Raw genomic sequence first — 16579 nt, 5'->3', positions numbered from 1 at the left:
TTTCTTCAATTTATGATGTTCTAACTTCTATTTTTTTTTAATGTTTTAGATGGTTTTCTCAATATTATTATGAGCATCATTGCATTTTATTTTTCTTTTTGTCCATTTACTTTTTGTATAATTTTTGTATGTGCAAAATTTCCTTTGTCAATAATTCTTTATGCATACAAATAAAATCCATAGTTCTGGTTAGTTCAAAAAAGGACATTAGTTATTACTGCAGAAGAAAAGGCATGATTGAGAAAACCTTTTTGAATTACCCTTAATAGTCAAATTGCTGGGACACAGTGATTCTAATAACTACGGAGACTCGGTTGAAGGCTATGTGGGCAAAGTCAATGGTGATTGCTATGTCGGATCTGAGAAATTATTATTATTATTATTATTATTATTATTATTTTGTGGTAAGATTTCAAGTATAGAAGATTACAAGTTGGCAGTGAATGATGGACCGTGGATGTTGTTTGACTATTACTTGACTACAAGTAAGTGGTGTCCAAACTTCGATCGATTAAAGCAACCATTGATAAGGTGATAGGGGGCACGGAAGCAGAATCGTGTTAGTTTAAGGACAAAAACCTGAAACACAATAAAAAATACAAGAACAAAAGGAAAGGGACGAAATTTATGACGAAAATAAAGAAAGATATGAAGTAAACAATAGGATAATGATCAAGGAGAATATCCTCTAGAGCACCTGCTTCTAGGAACGTCAACCTTCGAAGACACCACAAGAGTTTGATCACGCTTTTGATCACATCTTTTCTCACATGAGATGTCACTACAAAGCACTAAGACTCACAAGAGTTTATAAACTCTAAAAATAAATAATTTCATTCAACTTCTATTCTTTTTTACAAGAGGGAGCATGCCTAATTTATATAGGCTCATAGAAAAGAATATTTCCTAAAATTAAAACCCTAATTTCCTAATACTAAAAGGAGAAATAATATAAAATAATTATAAAATATTCAGCCACATAATTTAGGAGATGTGATCCTAAAATTATGGGATTACAAAATTTAGAAATTAATACTATAATTAATTCTAACCTTTGACTAGACTCAAAATAGGAAATCAAATCAAAGGACCATTAAAATAGGAAATAATTTAGGAGACAATCAAGGGATCATAAAGGATTTAAAATCACGCCACCCTTGACTTCTTCGCGAGGGTTTCATGCCTCCTTGCTTGCAAGAGGCTCAACTTGTAGTTTTCCTTGCATTGGGCTAAGGTCTGCATCTCTTGGGCTTGACTCTTTATAGTTTGGATCTTAAGTACATTATACATATATAGATGCTCTCCTTTGGGCTTGAGAGCAGTGCCCCAATGCTCTCCAAGATCTTGAACTTCTTGCACAAGACTAAACAAGGCTTGCTTCATGGCTTTAGTTCGGGCTTTGTCATTGGACCTCCAATAATTGTAATGGGTCTTTAGGTACGTTGGATTGGAAGTATTGGGCTCCTTCTATGTCACCATACTCATGATTACCATCCTTAAGCTTCATTGCCATTAATGCTATGTCACCCGTGCCATGGGGTCCATCATAAGGTGCTAGCCTAAGAGAGATTTCCAGATCTACCTTAGGTAGTGTTTTTGGAATGATGAATTGGATTGAAATTTTAGATTTAAATTTTTTCATTTCAAATCTCACATTTAAAATCCATATATATAAGATCATTTGTTTGTGTATTTTCAAATAAAGAAGATAGATGAGTTGAGATTTGAAACGAAATAGAAAAATTGAGAATGATGTTTTTATCTCTATTTTTTAATCGATAAGAGAATAGAATGAGAGATAAGAATATATATGAGAATCATAGAGGTATCAATAGTGATGCAAACATGAAGAGAACAAGATGTTTAAACTGATTGGAATTTCAAATACTTTGGGTATAAAGGGAATTTGAAATTACCCTTGAATTGTAATAAATAACAAATGGATTTGAATTTGAATGAAATTCAAATTCATAAATTTTTGTCTACCCAAATGAGGGTTTTAGACCAAATCAAAATCGCTACTCCAAACATAGCATTGGAATACTATGATGAGGAAATTCTGACTTGTATGGAAGATAGATAGAATTAGTGAAACAATAAGGGTTAATATATTCATTTCATTGCACACTAAAGGAAAATATGCCAGGGTAGGAGTGGAATTGATTTGGCTGAACAACTTCATCCGATTTATATAATGGAGGAGAAGGATTATTCAGTAGAATATGAAGGATTGCATTTGTTGTGCTTCAAATGCCATAAGGTTGGACATTTAGAGAAAGGAATGCTCTTTGAAACAAGGAGAAGAAGAGTAGATTCAAAAGGAGGGTTGGGAAAAATTGTCACAAATAAATTGTGGGGAATATGGTCAACTGTGCAGAAGTATCAGAGCAGGAGGACTATGGGGTGGTAGAATGGACTATGGGGTGGTAGAATGGAGGTTGAAAAGTGGGGAGATATAGTTATGAGGAGAAACGGGTTATGATTTAGGAGTTTAATAGAGGAAGTAAAATAAGAAAATAATGAAGTAGGTATTAAAGAGAATGAAATGGACATTGAAGCTCAATCAAATCAGCTGTGTAGATGAAAGATTCATTGAAGAATTGTGAGTATGGAAAATGTAAATATGGAGGAAAAAAGCAATCTGGAGGAAAAATGAAGTGGAGGAGAACAGTAATGTCCATGTGGTTGAGGAAAGATCATGTGAAGAACTTCAAAGTCAAAACTGGGTTATGGCTGAAGTTGTAGTCAGGAAGAATTGCTTGAAGAGACTAACAAACATAGACCGGAGGATGGTATGGAAGTAGAGGTACATATAACTATCAACAATCTAGCAAAGTAATACACATTTGTTTGGGATTGACCAAGATGTTGTGGCTTTCATGTGGTATTAGTGAGAAGTCATTGATGGTAGGGAGGTTCAATTCTAGACCACCTTATAGTAAAGAATACCTTGAACCTGTGCAGAATATGGAAACTGATGAGGATGGTTTTAGAAGAGTTAGAAGGGTTGATTCCGAGATTGATTGAGGTAAGTCACATTTATTTATAGTTTGTTGATGGAAAGAAACCTTGTAATTTATAATTGTAAAGGAGCAAGAGGAAGAGGTTTTGAAAGAAATCTAAGAATGATTGTTAATGAAAATAAAATAGCTTTTATGGCTTTGGTAGAAAGAAGGGCTAGTAAGGCTAAAGCTAAATGCTTATTTCAAAGTTTGCAGTTTGAAGAGTTTGTTAATGAGATTGAGGGTAGAGGTTGTGGGAGGAATTTGGGTAGCATGGAAGCCACTTTTGATTGATGTTACTTTAGTTGAAAGTGATTTTCAATTTAGACAATTTTTTTGGTTTCTTTTGAAAACGAGGAGCCACGGATGCTAACCATTACACATGTTTTGCCTAAAGAAAAGTTGAAGAGGGTGTTGGTGAGGAAATGAGTAGTAGGTTGAGAATATGAGAAAAGAGTGGCTGTAGTGGGAGATTTTAACAATATAAGAAAAGACGAAAAAATGGATGGGGCACTCATAAATGTGAATAGATGCATAAGTTTCAAAAAAGGATTGATAATGCTTATTACTGGAACTGCAAAACTATGGACAAAAATACATTGGAAAGGGCCACTTATTTCCTAGTTATGAGAGAATCTATGAGAAGTTGGAGGGGGTTTATAATGAAGCATGGAGATGAAGAGATTTGAAGATGTAGAAGTTAAGGGAGGGACAAGACTCAGTTTCTTAGATCACAATCTGCTAATTGTTAAGCTTGTTGAAACAAAAAGTAGGTATAGCAATAGACCATTTTGGTTTGAGGCTATATGGACTTTGCATAAGGAGTTTAGGGGTTTTATGATAGGAAAATGGAGAGAAGATGCAGATGCATATGATTGACTTGAAAAGATGGAATAAGGATGTGTATAAGAATATTGAGAGAAGAAAAATAAGTCTAATGAATAGGATGGATGGTGTCCAAAAGAATACTAGTTTTACGAAACGACCATTTGCTTACTTGTTTAAAATTGAAAGGCAGCAGCATGAAGATGCAACTTGTAATATCTCCCCCTTTAACATAACGTTAGCTTAACCACCATTATACACTCTACCATGGTAAATAAAAAAACAACAGATCATATTTAAAGTTTATCATGGTAAAAAAGACTTGACTTTAGTTAAAAAAATAGCTAACATTTGTAAAGGAAAAGACTAAGTTTGAAAGTCTACTATGGTAAAAAAAAATTGAACTTATAATATTAAAATCGATATAATAGCCCTTGACCATAGTAGAAAGGGCCATGGTAGAAAATAATGAAACCAAGCTTAGGGAGTGCTACCATAGTAGAAAAGATAAAACTACTGTATCAAAAAGACTACTACAGGAGAAAAGTTTAAAATCAATTTATTAAGCATAAATCTTTCAAAAACAGGGATCCCAAATAAGTCAAATAAATTCATTTCTAAATCTACAATGGTTAGAAACCTTTCTAAATCAAAGTTTAAAGCATCTAGGAAGCATGGAAGTTAAATGAGAGTAAAAACAAATTAATCCAAAGCCCAAAAGGGCAAATTCTCACACACAGGCATGTATGTTGTGGTGCAAAATGCATTTGCCATGACATATAACACAAAGGCCATCCTTTTCAACAAAGCACATAGTGTGCCACGTGTCCTCACTATGTCATATGCCGAAGTGCATTATGCTAATACATGACAATGATTTCTGCAATAATGACAGCACCCCTAACTAACTTCCAACACATGCCTTTTTGTGTCTGACATCTAATTGAGGTGATTCCAGTGCCAACACATAATTTATTTAGCTATCTACCTAATGGCATACATAGGTTTCATCTAAAAATAATATCATACCATAGAGTTGGACACCCAAACCAAAATAACTTCTTTTTATACAATTTCCAATTTCAAGGTGTCCAAACTCACAACCCGATGCCATTAGCCCACATCAAGGCTTGAACCACACTCAATAGACTCTAAATAACCATACAAATAATCACAATCAACAAAATTACTTTAAAATGGAATTTGACTACTCAAACTGCAATACTTTAACCAAAAGGGGAAAAAATCACCATTTTAATTTTAAAACATCTTTAGCCAATAGAAATCCAATTAAACTATAAAATCAACACTTTCACTAGTATCTTGGCCTAACACATCATTTAATCAGCAACACAAAATCTATGGCCAAAATACATGTTCAATGGTTATTGGTGCAAGTGAATCAAAATATTAATCCCTAGTTGGCAAATATATATTCAAAGTACACGTAAAACTAAAGAGCATTACAATAATCAACAAGCTCTACTCTTCATCCCTTTTGCCTTTCCCTTTCTCCCTAGCAGAGCCTTCACTTTAAAATGTTAACCATAGGGTCGAGAACAATGTCTAAGGAACCAAATAAACCAATTCAATCACATGCAAGTTTAGAAAGTAAATGAGCATGCAAAATAGGCAATATAAACCAACTAACCTTGTTTATATAATACATATACCAATGCATGATCAATCACAACCTCCCTTATATCCTCTTCTTACCTTTGACTAAGTCTATGGGATATTACTACAATCAAGGCTATGTCCATGTGACTGAACTAGCTCAAGCTCACCAATTTGAGGGTTGACCTGACCAAAGGATGTACGCTCACCTTCAGACCATAGATTTTCCCTTCTCGAATACCAGGGTGTCATATGCCCAACCCATACCCGATTAAGGGTGATAACAGGGCTATCATAATAATAAACCAAACATCAAGGCCTCCCACTTTGTCTAATCCTATAGGGTGAACTTCCACCCTTTTACACACTAATCATACCTAACAAGTATGTGATTCACAATGTGTTTCTGAACATATTCATTCTCAACATACAATCATTTAATTTACAACAATTTTCACCATCATATATTCACAACCATACATATCTTTCAAAATTTTCTAATCCACTTTACATGATTTGAAAAGCAAAACTTAGCATTTATATACATATCAAAATATCACTTATTTCACAACAACACACGTAAACAAACCAAAGCAAGATGAAGGAATTAGGTGACTTTTCTATAATATGATTTACCATACATTAAGACTTTTAACATTATATGATTTTTCTTTATTTGTCACAATGCTAGAAATACTCTGAACAAGATAGCTTCAACTAATGTGAACTTTATATCTCTAATATTAATATAATATTGAGGCCATGCATTGACTAGACCATATTAAAAATAGAGTATTTTTTATTTTAATCGGGATGAATTTTTTTCTTTCACAAATCATGCATTGCATTTGTATGCTTTTTTTTAATAAATTATGTAGGAAGTATCACTTAAAAGTTCTATGCATTTGAAAAAAAATAAAGCAAAATTCATTACCCAAATTTCAAGGCTTTATTACCTCTTTTTAACACTTCCCACTTGAAATACAAACAAAAATAATTCAGCACCACCAAAATAATATTAAGAGAATCCGGATACATTTTATGCTTCGAAGCTCATTTGCAATATGTTTTTCTAATTGTTATGTTGCAGGAGATATTCCAAGTAGCATTGAAGACTTAACCATGTTGAAAGTGTTGCATCTTTCTCAAAATAATTTGGAAGGTACGCTTTCAGTAAATAATAGGTGGTCTTCATTATTTCCCTTGATAAAATATTGCAATCATATAACAGTGCAACTTAGTTTTTAGTTTTTTTTTTTTTTTGGGTTTAGTTGTTGTATTGCAAGTTGCATTTCTAAAAGCAATTGGTGATGTCACAGGCAGTTTTTGTTTAAAATTTAACTTTTAATAAGCTCTTTGCTGCATATCAAAAGGCTTAGAAACATTACTATGCTTCAAGCAAGTGGGTTCACTTTAACACCTATAATTTATTTTTTTAAAATCCCCACTGCATCATTGTTTTTGCCTTTTTGTACACGGTGTTAAAAAATATCATAGTATAAATGCAGTTTGAAAAAAATATATAACTAGATAGTAATTAAATTACAAATCTATAGAATATTCTATGTTCAGTATTTAAATCTTACTATAAAATAGGTGTGGCTTATACATCCAAGTTTTTTTTTAATTTTTGGTTTTTATTTTTATAGGTTTTATTGGATTTTTTGTTCAAAAGAATAGGTTTTATTGGAACTTTCATATAATCTGAAAATATAGAAGGTATTTCTCCACAAGCCCTTTATACACTTTTTTTATATTCTTTAACATATCTCTATATATTTTATTGAGCCTCCTAAACTTTTTTTTAATACTTCAATATTTTCTTGTACCTTTTAGTAAAGTTCAATACAAAGAAATAACATTTTTTCTTTTTTAAAAAAATATTTATCTATCTCCAATCTCCAACAGACATTTTTTGTTGGTTTTTATGTTTTGTCAATATAAGTATGTATCTTTCCAATACCTATGATATACATCATGTGAAGAAAAATAAAAATAATAAAATGGTTATATTTTTGTATCTAAATTCATCAAAAAACTGTCTCAAATTCAGTCTCTAAATTTATATAAAAAAAAAGTGAAATCAACATAAGATAATTTAGAGATTACTAGTTTCGTCTCTAATATTTTTATTTTTTTTAAGTCAAACTTTGAGTGAAAAATGCTAGAATTTGAGATGGGTTTGAAGACAATTTTGTTTTTAGAAATGAGTATAATCTGTCTCTATGTTTTAAAATATTTTTTAAATTAAATCCATCTATAAAATTATAACAGTCTCTGATTCCATCTCTATTAGAGATTATATTTAGTTCTTCTCTATTTTAATAATTTTTTGTAGCGATATTGTCCTCTCAAATCTAAATTAGCCAATTTTCGTTATCATGTTGGAAGAGATATTTTAAGCAATCAATCATCTTACAAATCTTAAAATTATATGCTTAACTACATGTCTTTAACTTGTCTTGCCACTTCATTGAAGAAGCATTGAAAACTTAAATATGCTTTCAATAAATCATAATGTTTTAGTGTTATATTGTTCAACTAGCTTTCATTGCTTGAGACAACGTCTCTAAACAACATGTTGTGATACTTTCTCGGTGCCTATTTACAAGAAACAATTGATAGTTTAATACTTTCAGCTCATATGTAACCAGGCCATATACCAAGAGGCATTGGAAACTTGACTATGCTCCAAGGGTTATATCTTGATGACAATAATTTTCAAGGTATTATCTTTAATCAAATTATGATATGCTAGTTAATATTTATGTGCTGCTTTTCATATACTTTACTGTAAGCAACATTGCATTTTTCTTCCTCTTTTGTTTTTTTTTGTTTTGTTGTGTTTTTGTTTCGTCTTGTTTTGTTTTTTTGTGGGTTGTGTCCTACTCTTTTAGTGTCTCTTTTGGTTATGGCATCGTAGCATATGTTTCTAAACATGGTTTTCTGTACATCATCCCAAGGAACTATTTCTTTTTTCTTTATCATATGAATGGAGATATTTATACAGAAATTTTGGTGATATTCGAAAATTATAAAAACATGAGCTCAGATGCTAATAAGCTTTCATCAATTATCTTTGATAATATGTGGAAGTTGAATTTTTTTTTATATCAGTGACAGTAATTTTTGAGGATGCAGGCCGCCAATTGTATCTCATGGATTTCCAAAATTTTAAAAAGAATGTTGTCTTTTCATTTCAATAAGTTATCTGGTTAGAAATTTAATGTGTCATCATTCGCCTTCAAATAAATTTTAGTAGATACAAACTGTATAAAATCTGTCTTCACAAAACGAACAACAATTGGATTTTTTTAAAAATTCTTATAGTTTTCAACAATTTAATATCTAAGGTCTATAATCCTTTATAAGTTATACCGTCACTTTTATAGATGCCATTGACTTTCAAATATTGTTTTAAGAAATTAAGAAGTCAATCCGACAAACTTTTTTTTTTCTCCAAATGCATTCCACAAACATTAGGTGTTGCTCAATTTTTTTTATTTTAATATAATACAGTTTTGAAAATAATAAATGCGATACATGCTTACCCTGCTACATATAATTATATGTTTATTTGATAAATATAAATGGTCTTTAATTTTAAACTAAATCTTTCATATTAATTTTTTTATACATTAGGATGGTTTGAACCCTTTGCCTCTACCTATACGACAACTGCCCGTACCACCTGGGCTAATTTTAGAAATATTAGTTTTAAAGCGTTTATAAATCAAAATTTTAAAAATTAATTTACATTTCACACAAGCAATTTAAACGAGTGTTGTTTTGTTTGTTGGATGGAATTTAAGATTAGTCACACTGTCCAAACAAGGTTGGATTGATACCGTAGAACAAATAGGGAGAGGCCAAAAAAAAAAAAAACTGCCGTGTTAAGCTATGAAGTAAAAATAAAATTTAGCTGGTTCATACTATTGACCCAGCATTAATGTGAGTATCATATATTTGTCTAATCAATCAGATATTTAAGGTTTGTTTGGTTTTGTTCTCATTTTTTGTTTTGTTTTGTTTTGTTTTGTTTTGTTTTTTATTTTGTTTTTAGCCTTTGGAGTTCTCATCATAGGTCCATTTTTTGTTTTCAAAAACTATTTTATGAACCAATTTTTTAAAATAATTTTAAAAACAAAACAAAATAAAATATGTTCGATTTTGTTAATTTGAAAACAATTTCAGAGTAAAAAAAATGGCTGGTAGATGGTTGCTAATGGTTAATGATGATGGTCTATAATAGCAGTTGATTATAGCTGAAGGTAATTTATAATATAGTCAAATGTAGTATGCTTTATAAATAAAAAATAAAAACTGAAAATAGCTCTAAGATGTTTCCTTTCTTAATTTTAAAAACAAAAAAAAGAGAATAGTTTTGAAAACATTTAAATCCAAAATATCTACCCAAACAAATTTTTTTATTTTAAAAAATATGAATCAATTTTTGAATACATAAATCAAATAGACCCTTATATTTTCTTTTTCCTTTATTTTAGTGTTAACTTAAACTTACTTTGCATAAATTTAAAATAGTGTTTTTAATTTCAGGTTTAATACCTGCAGAAATAGGAAATCTTTATAAGCTTGAGCAGCTAGTGTTGGGGCGATAACAAATTGAGTGGATCTATTCCATTGGAAATTTTTAATATATCAACTTTGCAAGCGTTGGATCTTTCAAATAATTCTTTATCAGGTAACCTTCCATCAGATTTTGGATGTGGCCTTCCTAATCTAGAAGAGCTATATGTATGGAGCAACAAACTTTTTGGGATAATGCCAGATACTATTTCCAATGCCTCTAAGCTGATCATTCTAGCATTGACAGAAAACAATTTCAAAGGGGTTTTACCAAGCACACTTGGGGATTTAAGATACTTGAAAAAACTTGGAATAGAGGGTAATAGTTTCACCACATCAGATGCTTCCAATTCTAAAACCAACTTGATTACCTCATTGACTAATTGTAGACATTTGGAATTTTTGTTCCTCTCAGCAAATCCATTTTTTATAAAACTTCCCAAGTCCATTGGAAACTTTTCTGATTCTCTACAGGAGTTGGACATTGTTTCTTGTGGTATCAATGGTAACATACCATCAGAAATAGGGAATCTTACTAATTTGATTAAACTATCTTTGGATGAAAATGTTTTGAATGGGCCAATCCCAATAACAATTAGCAACTTACAAGCTCTGCAGTATTTGAGTCTCGAAGGCAATGACTTGCATGGCTTAATTGTTCATGACCTTTGTGAAATCAAACCACTTGGTTATTTACATCTAAGCCAAAACAAGTTTTCTGGAGCAATGACACCTTGTTTAGGAAATCTTTCTTCTTTAAGAGAACTTCACTTGGGCTCAAATAAGCTGGCTTTAGAGATACCATCTTCCTTTTGGAATTTGAAAGACATACTGGAAGTAAACTTGTCTTCCAACCATTTTGTTGGGAATCTTTCATCAAGGGTTGAGAACTTAAAAGCTCTTTCTTTATTAGATTTATCTCAAAATCATATTTCAAGCAACATTCCAACAACTATGGGTAGTTTGCAAAATCTACAAATTCTCTCTCTTGCACATAACAAATTGGAAGGATCTATTCCTAGATCACTTGGGAATTTGCTAAATTTACAAAATTTAGACCTTTCCCAAAATAATTTGTCTGGGAAGATTCCTAAATCTTTGGAGTTACTTATTGATCTTAAGTATGTCAATCTCTCTTTTAACAAACTCCAAGGAGAGATTCCAGATGGAGGTGTTTTTAAAAATTTGACTCCTGAATCTTTTATGATGAATCTAGCTCTCTGTGGTCTGCCGCAACTCCAAGTGCCTCCATGCAAAAAAGAAATAGGAGAAAGATCAATGACAAAATTTCTTTTATTGAAATGCATACTACCCATAGTTGTGTCAATAATTTTGGTTGTTTTAGGCATTATCCTTTTAAGGCTTAAACGACAAAATTCAAGGTGTCTAGCTGAAAGGGATTTATCAACTTTAGGAATGCCAAGAAGGATTTCTTATTTTGAAATCCTAGAAGCAACCAATGGATTTGATGAGAGCAACATACTTGGAAGAGGTAGTTATGGTATTGTTTTCAAAGGAAAGCTTTCTAGTGGAATGGTTGTTGCAGTTAAGATATTCAATTTTGATTCGCAAGTAATGGTAGCAAGCTTTGAAAAAGAATGTGACATACTGCGTAATGTGCGCCATCGCAATCTAGTGAAGGTTATAAGTTGTTGTTCTAATGTTGATTTCAAATCTTTAGTAATGGAGTTCATGCCCAATGGGAGCCTTGAAAAATGGTTATATTCTCACAACTATTTTTTAGGTTTTCTTCAAAGGTTGGATATAATGATAAATGTAGCATTTGCTTTGGAGTATCTCCATTCTTGAATTGGATGATGAAATGATTGCTCATGTGAGCGACTTTGGAATTTCCAAACTTTTAAATGAAGGGGAATCTAAAACATACACAGAGACTATACCTACAATTGGCTATATGGCACCTGGTAATTATTCTAAACATAGTGCCTCATTTTTTCTTTTATAGCTGTATTCTAACAATATTTATCTTAACATATTATATTCACAAAAGCTTATTACATGTATTGTAGCAATATTATATAAAATTAGTGCATGACAAATTAATTAATATTTATGGTAAACTACATGTGTTCTTAAAACACATTAAGGTTCTTGATTTGATTCATATAAATATGAAGTTTAATTGATGAATTACAATTTATCATAGTTATCTATTGCTAAAACTTAGTCCCTCAATTATTATAAAGAGAGAAATGTTCTTGGACATTTCTTTCTAATTTTTCCATGAAACAGAAAATGAAGAGGTTTCCTATCTTATCAAATTTTCAATCGTTGAACTGAGTTAGTTAAATTTGATCTTTCTATATGTATATTAATTTTTTAAACTAATTTATTTTAGAACATTAAAATGAAGATGTATTCTAAAATACGTGTGTGTAGGGTGTGTAGAAGTGGATGTATGTGCATGCATTAAAATAGTTTTATTTGTTTCTTCTACATGAACATTCTTTTGCATATCATCATCGTAAAGTTTTCTATACCTATCTTTTAGGTTAACAAAAATATGCATCTGAAAAAAATATATTATCATAAATTCAAAGACATGATGTTAATAAGAAATCATAATTAAAGACACCCACTAGGAAGTGCAACATAAACTTTTTTCTCAATTGTAAATGAATGTTGTCTTATTCAGTTATTAGTTAAATTTTATTACTTGAATTCAATTATATACAGAGTATGGATCTTCTGGAGTTGTTTCAACAAAAATAGATGTGTATAGCTATGGAATTATGCTATTGGAGGTGTTTACAAGAAAAAGGCCCACAGAAGATATATTTGTCTCTGCATTGAGCTTGAAGAGCTGGGTAAGTGAGTCAATGCCACATGCAATAATTCAAGTCATGGATTCCAATTTATTGCAAGGAGTTCATGAACATCATAAAAACAATATATTGACATCTACATTCTCCATTCTTGAATTGGCCTTAAATTGTTGCACCGATCTTCCAGAAGCACGTGGCAATATGATTGATGTTGCAGCATCATTGAACAAGATCAAGGCCATGTTTTTGCATAAGCGCCATGTTTAAATAAGGATTAACTCTCTTATAATTTGTATTGTTATTTGTTCTTCCTTTTTTATTACCCACTTTCAGAATATGTTGGACTCTTTACTTACTATATATGTGCATTTTTTTCCCAAGCATAAAAGACAAGATATTAGTTATAATAATTTTTGTATTACATTGTCTGTCAACCTTTTTGATCAATTAATGATATATAGTATATACAAATAAATTTCTCAAGTGGGTGTCCAATAACCCAACCAATTATATAAGTTCTTTTTGTTAACTGGTAATCACTTTTCATTGTGACACGCCACCTTTGTAGAAACTTACAAGAGAGCTTACGTGCCATTAGGCTATAAAGCCATTGGTAGAAAATATTAAAAGTTAACTAGATCAATTGTTTGAAAGTTTTAGTAATTTGTAACTATGTTGTATTTGATATTAATTTATTATGACTTGCCTTCTCTACTTTTTAACAAGCAATATTGAAAATTAATTTCTATAGGTTAAAGGACATTTGCGTCCTTCAACTATATTTGTGCAGAAATATATGGTATATTAGATTTTTTTATGGTGCAATGTTCTACTTAAATAATTGAAAATAGTGCAATATTGTATTTATGGTTAAGACATATTAACTTCGTTTGTTGAACTAGGAAATTCAAAATACAATACCATGTAAGTGAGTTCTTTATTGGAAATTATATGGACAGTTCAAGTTTTACCAAAGACTATTATTGTGCCATTGTATTAATGTCTTAGATATTTTTTTCCTTTGGTCACATCAATGAGTTGTAAAATAAGTGATTATCAAATCACCAATGCTAGCAACAACACAAATAATCAAATGGTAGTTAGTCAAAATAGTTGGTTGAAATGATATTTTCACATTTTATATGGATAAAAACAAATATTAGTCTATTGGAATTTATTTGTAATGTAAGGGTTTTTGTTGATGTTAATTTTCTTATAAATTCCCTTTTCTATAAATTTTGGGTCATTTTCTATAATTTTTAGGTCATTTTCCATAATTTTTTGTGTTAACCAATAATCAAATTAATGGATATTTAACAGATGTGATATTACTCTGTTTTTAATACGTGAAGCACAATATTGCCCCACCCTTGATTTCAAGGTGCTCAATGCCCTTGAAAAAGTTTAGGGGTAAATTAACCTTATTTCTTAAGGTGAATGATGAATTATAAACTAGTTTACATGTTTGTAGTATAGCCCAATGGCCTTGGCCTTGTCAGAATGGCTAGCCCAATAGCTTTGGGCTTATTCTTGCACACATAGTGCGAGTTTTCAGCCTAACAATTATTATTATAAATTTGATTTTATAATTAGATAAAAATAACTGTGGTGTTACTTAAAAAATTAGCCCAAGTTTAATTAAGAATGATCAATGATCTATTTTTAGGCACAAGGATATCAACAAATATTATTATTATTATTTTTATTATTTTTTACATGAGGAAACGCCACCTCACGGTTTCAATTTATTTTTATTTCATAGTGAATTATTTTATTTAAAGATGTATTGTTTCAATAATTATTTTACAATAAATATAATATTTAATCAATCTTAGGTGGCATTTACTTCAGGGTCTTAATTTATTTTTATTTGATGGTTAATTATTTTATTTTAATATTTATTTTTTTCAAATATTATGTTATGATAAATCTAATATTTAATAAATATTTTATTTTATTGATCTTAGGTGGCGTTTCTTGGTTGAGAAAATGCCACCTAATTGTTTTCATTTATTTTATTTAATGATATAATTTTCAATAATTATTTTATAATTAATATAATAACTAATGTTATTTTTAAAATATATAATTATTAAATGCTATTTATTAAATATAAAAAAATTAAAAAGTATTTAAATGAGAGAGGTGGTATTTGTAAATGATAGAAAACCACCTCTCTCTTGTAAATTAAATTATTTAATATTTTTTTAAATTATATAATTATTTAATAGTATTTATTAAATATGAAATATTAAAAATTATTTAAATGAGAGAGGTGGCATTTCCACATGATATAAATGCCACCTCTCTCTTATAAATTAAATTCTTTATTAATTAATGGTATTTTTAAAATATATAATTATTAAATATCATTTATTACCTAGGTAATGGAAACGCCACCTCTCCAAAATTAAATATGTTATTAATTAGCTTAATTTTCAAAAAAATTAGAGAGGTGCCACCACTGCTATTTTTTAAATTATTTTTTAAAATTGAAGATAGTTTTTCAATTATATACTATGACACTTCTTGGAATTTCTAAACCCTAATCTCCTCATCCTAATCGTTCTCTCCCTCCAATTGCTTGCTCTTCTCTCTTGCAACCCATGAGTTATCTGTTTTTAATTGTTGAAGTTGCTCTCTTTCGTCTTCTCTAGCCAAGGTTGATTGTACTAGTACACTAATAACAGGTTCCTTTTTTCATTTTTCTTACCTTTTATCTACCTATCCATATATATATATATATATATGGATCTTCATGATTCTGCTTTTGTTTATCTTTAGTTGATAATTTTTATTTCCACTCTTGAAGGGTTTGTTCTTTTAATTTGCTAACATGCATATCTATTGATGAAACAATTTTTTAGGTATAAAGCTTTATTAAGATCTGGGGAACAGATAGGGGATCTTCAATCGTCATGCTTTTAGTGACCAATGGCTTGGTTTTGTCAAGTTTTGGACTTTCAAGGAGCTAAGGATGATAATCTCTGTTAATTATTGAGGAAGAAACTTGTTTGTAATTTGGAATTTGCCCCCATTTTTTCTAGTATGTATTAGTTCAATGTTGAAAGACAACCAAAACTTGTATGGCCACAAGGACGTATTAAAGGAATATTAAAATATATAATAAATTGAATAAAAGGAGTCGGATAAGAGTCTCACTAGATTCAGGCGTAGAAGAATCTATCTCGACTACTCACACAAGTTTAGACTGTTAGAATCTATACTATAGTGCACAGCAGATGTACCAAAGAGAAAGAGAGAGAGAGGAAGAGTAAACTAGAGAATTGTTTGCTCTGGGATGGATTCTACCTCCAGCATCTTATCACTATTTATAGTGAAGAGAGGCCTCCGTATAAAAGGAAGATCCAATCAGTATTAATTCACCTCATTGTAGAGAAATATATTGATTGAAATAATCACAATTAAGACAGAGGATCATACATTAATATCAAATTCTACTAAACTCATCATGACTAGAGTTATAACTCATCATGGGCAGAAATTAATTCAAAATTCTAACATGTATGTTGGGGGTGGGCCCCTAAAATTTGATTGGTCCTTTAAATAATTTTGGGAATTTTTTATTTTACTTGAGAAAAATGTGAAAATTAGTGTTAGACCCATATTTTAAGCAGTTTTCATTTTGCCCCCATATGTTCTTTTCTAGATTCGTCCCGGTGTGGCTAGATGATAGCTTATCTTTTCTTTATAGATTGTATAAATTGTTTTAGTTACTCTGTATTTAATTTTTACCAACAT

General features: G+C 30.3%; 1 protein-coding gene across 1 annotated transcript; it reads left to right on the top strand.

Moving 5' to 3' along the window:
* The first annotated feature begins 3671 nt into the window (after positions 1 to 3671).
* Positions 3672 to 13084, top strand: LOC129297856 (probable LRR receptor-like serine/threonine-protein kinase At3g47570). Its single transcript, XM_054936194.1, has 6 exons — positions 3672 to 3771; positions 6535 to 6606; positions 10147 to 11256; positions 11377 to 11672; positions 11812 to 11956; positions 12729 to 13084. Exons 1-6 carry the CDS (start codon positions 3672 to 3674, stop codon positions 13082 to 13084), a joined length of 2079 nt encoding a protein of 692 aa, XP_054792169.1.
* The last annotated feature ends 3495 nt before the right edge of the window (positions 13085 to 16579 follow it).

The sequence above is a fragment of the Prosopis cineraria genome, unplaced genomic scaffold (assembly GCF_029017545.1).
Source record: "Prosopis cineraria cultivar Desert tree isolate PC_DT_omini unplaced genomic scaffold, ASM2901754v1 PC633, whole genome shotgun sequence".
Classification (NCBI taxonomy): domain Eukaryota; kingdom Viridiplantae; phylum Streptophyta; class Magnoliopsida; order Fabales; family Fabaceae; genus Prosopis; species Prosopis cineraria.
The sequence above is the reverse complement of the archived record's forward strand: the minus strand, read 5'-3'. Positions and strand labels throughout refer to the sequence as shown.

Excerpts from the sequence above, each read along its gene's own strand:
- LOC129297856 (XM_054936194.1), top strand. The coding sequence starts at position 3,672 with ATGGAGATGAAGAGATTTGAAGATGTAGAAGTTAAGGGAGGGACAAGA. Across the intron at positions 11,673-11,811 it reads GCCATCGCAATCTAGTGAAG|CATTTGCTTTGGAGTATCTC; the intron begins GTTATAAGTTGT and ends TGATAAATGTAG. Across the intron at positions 11,957-12,728 it reads AATTGGCTATATGGCACCTG|AGTATGGATCTTCTGGAGTT; the intron begins GTAATTATTCTA and ends AATTATATACAG.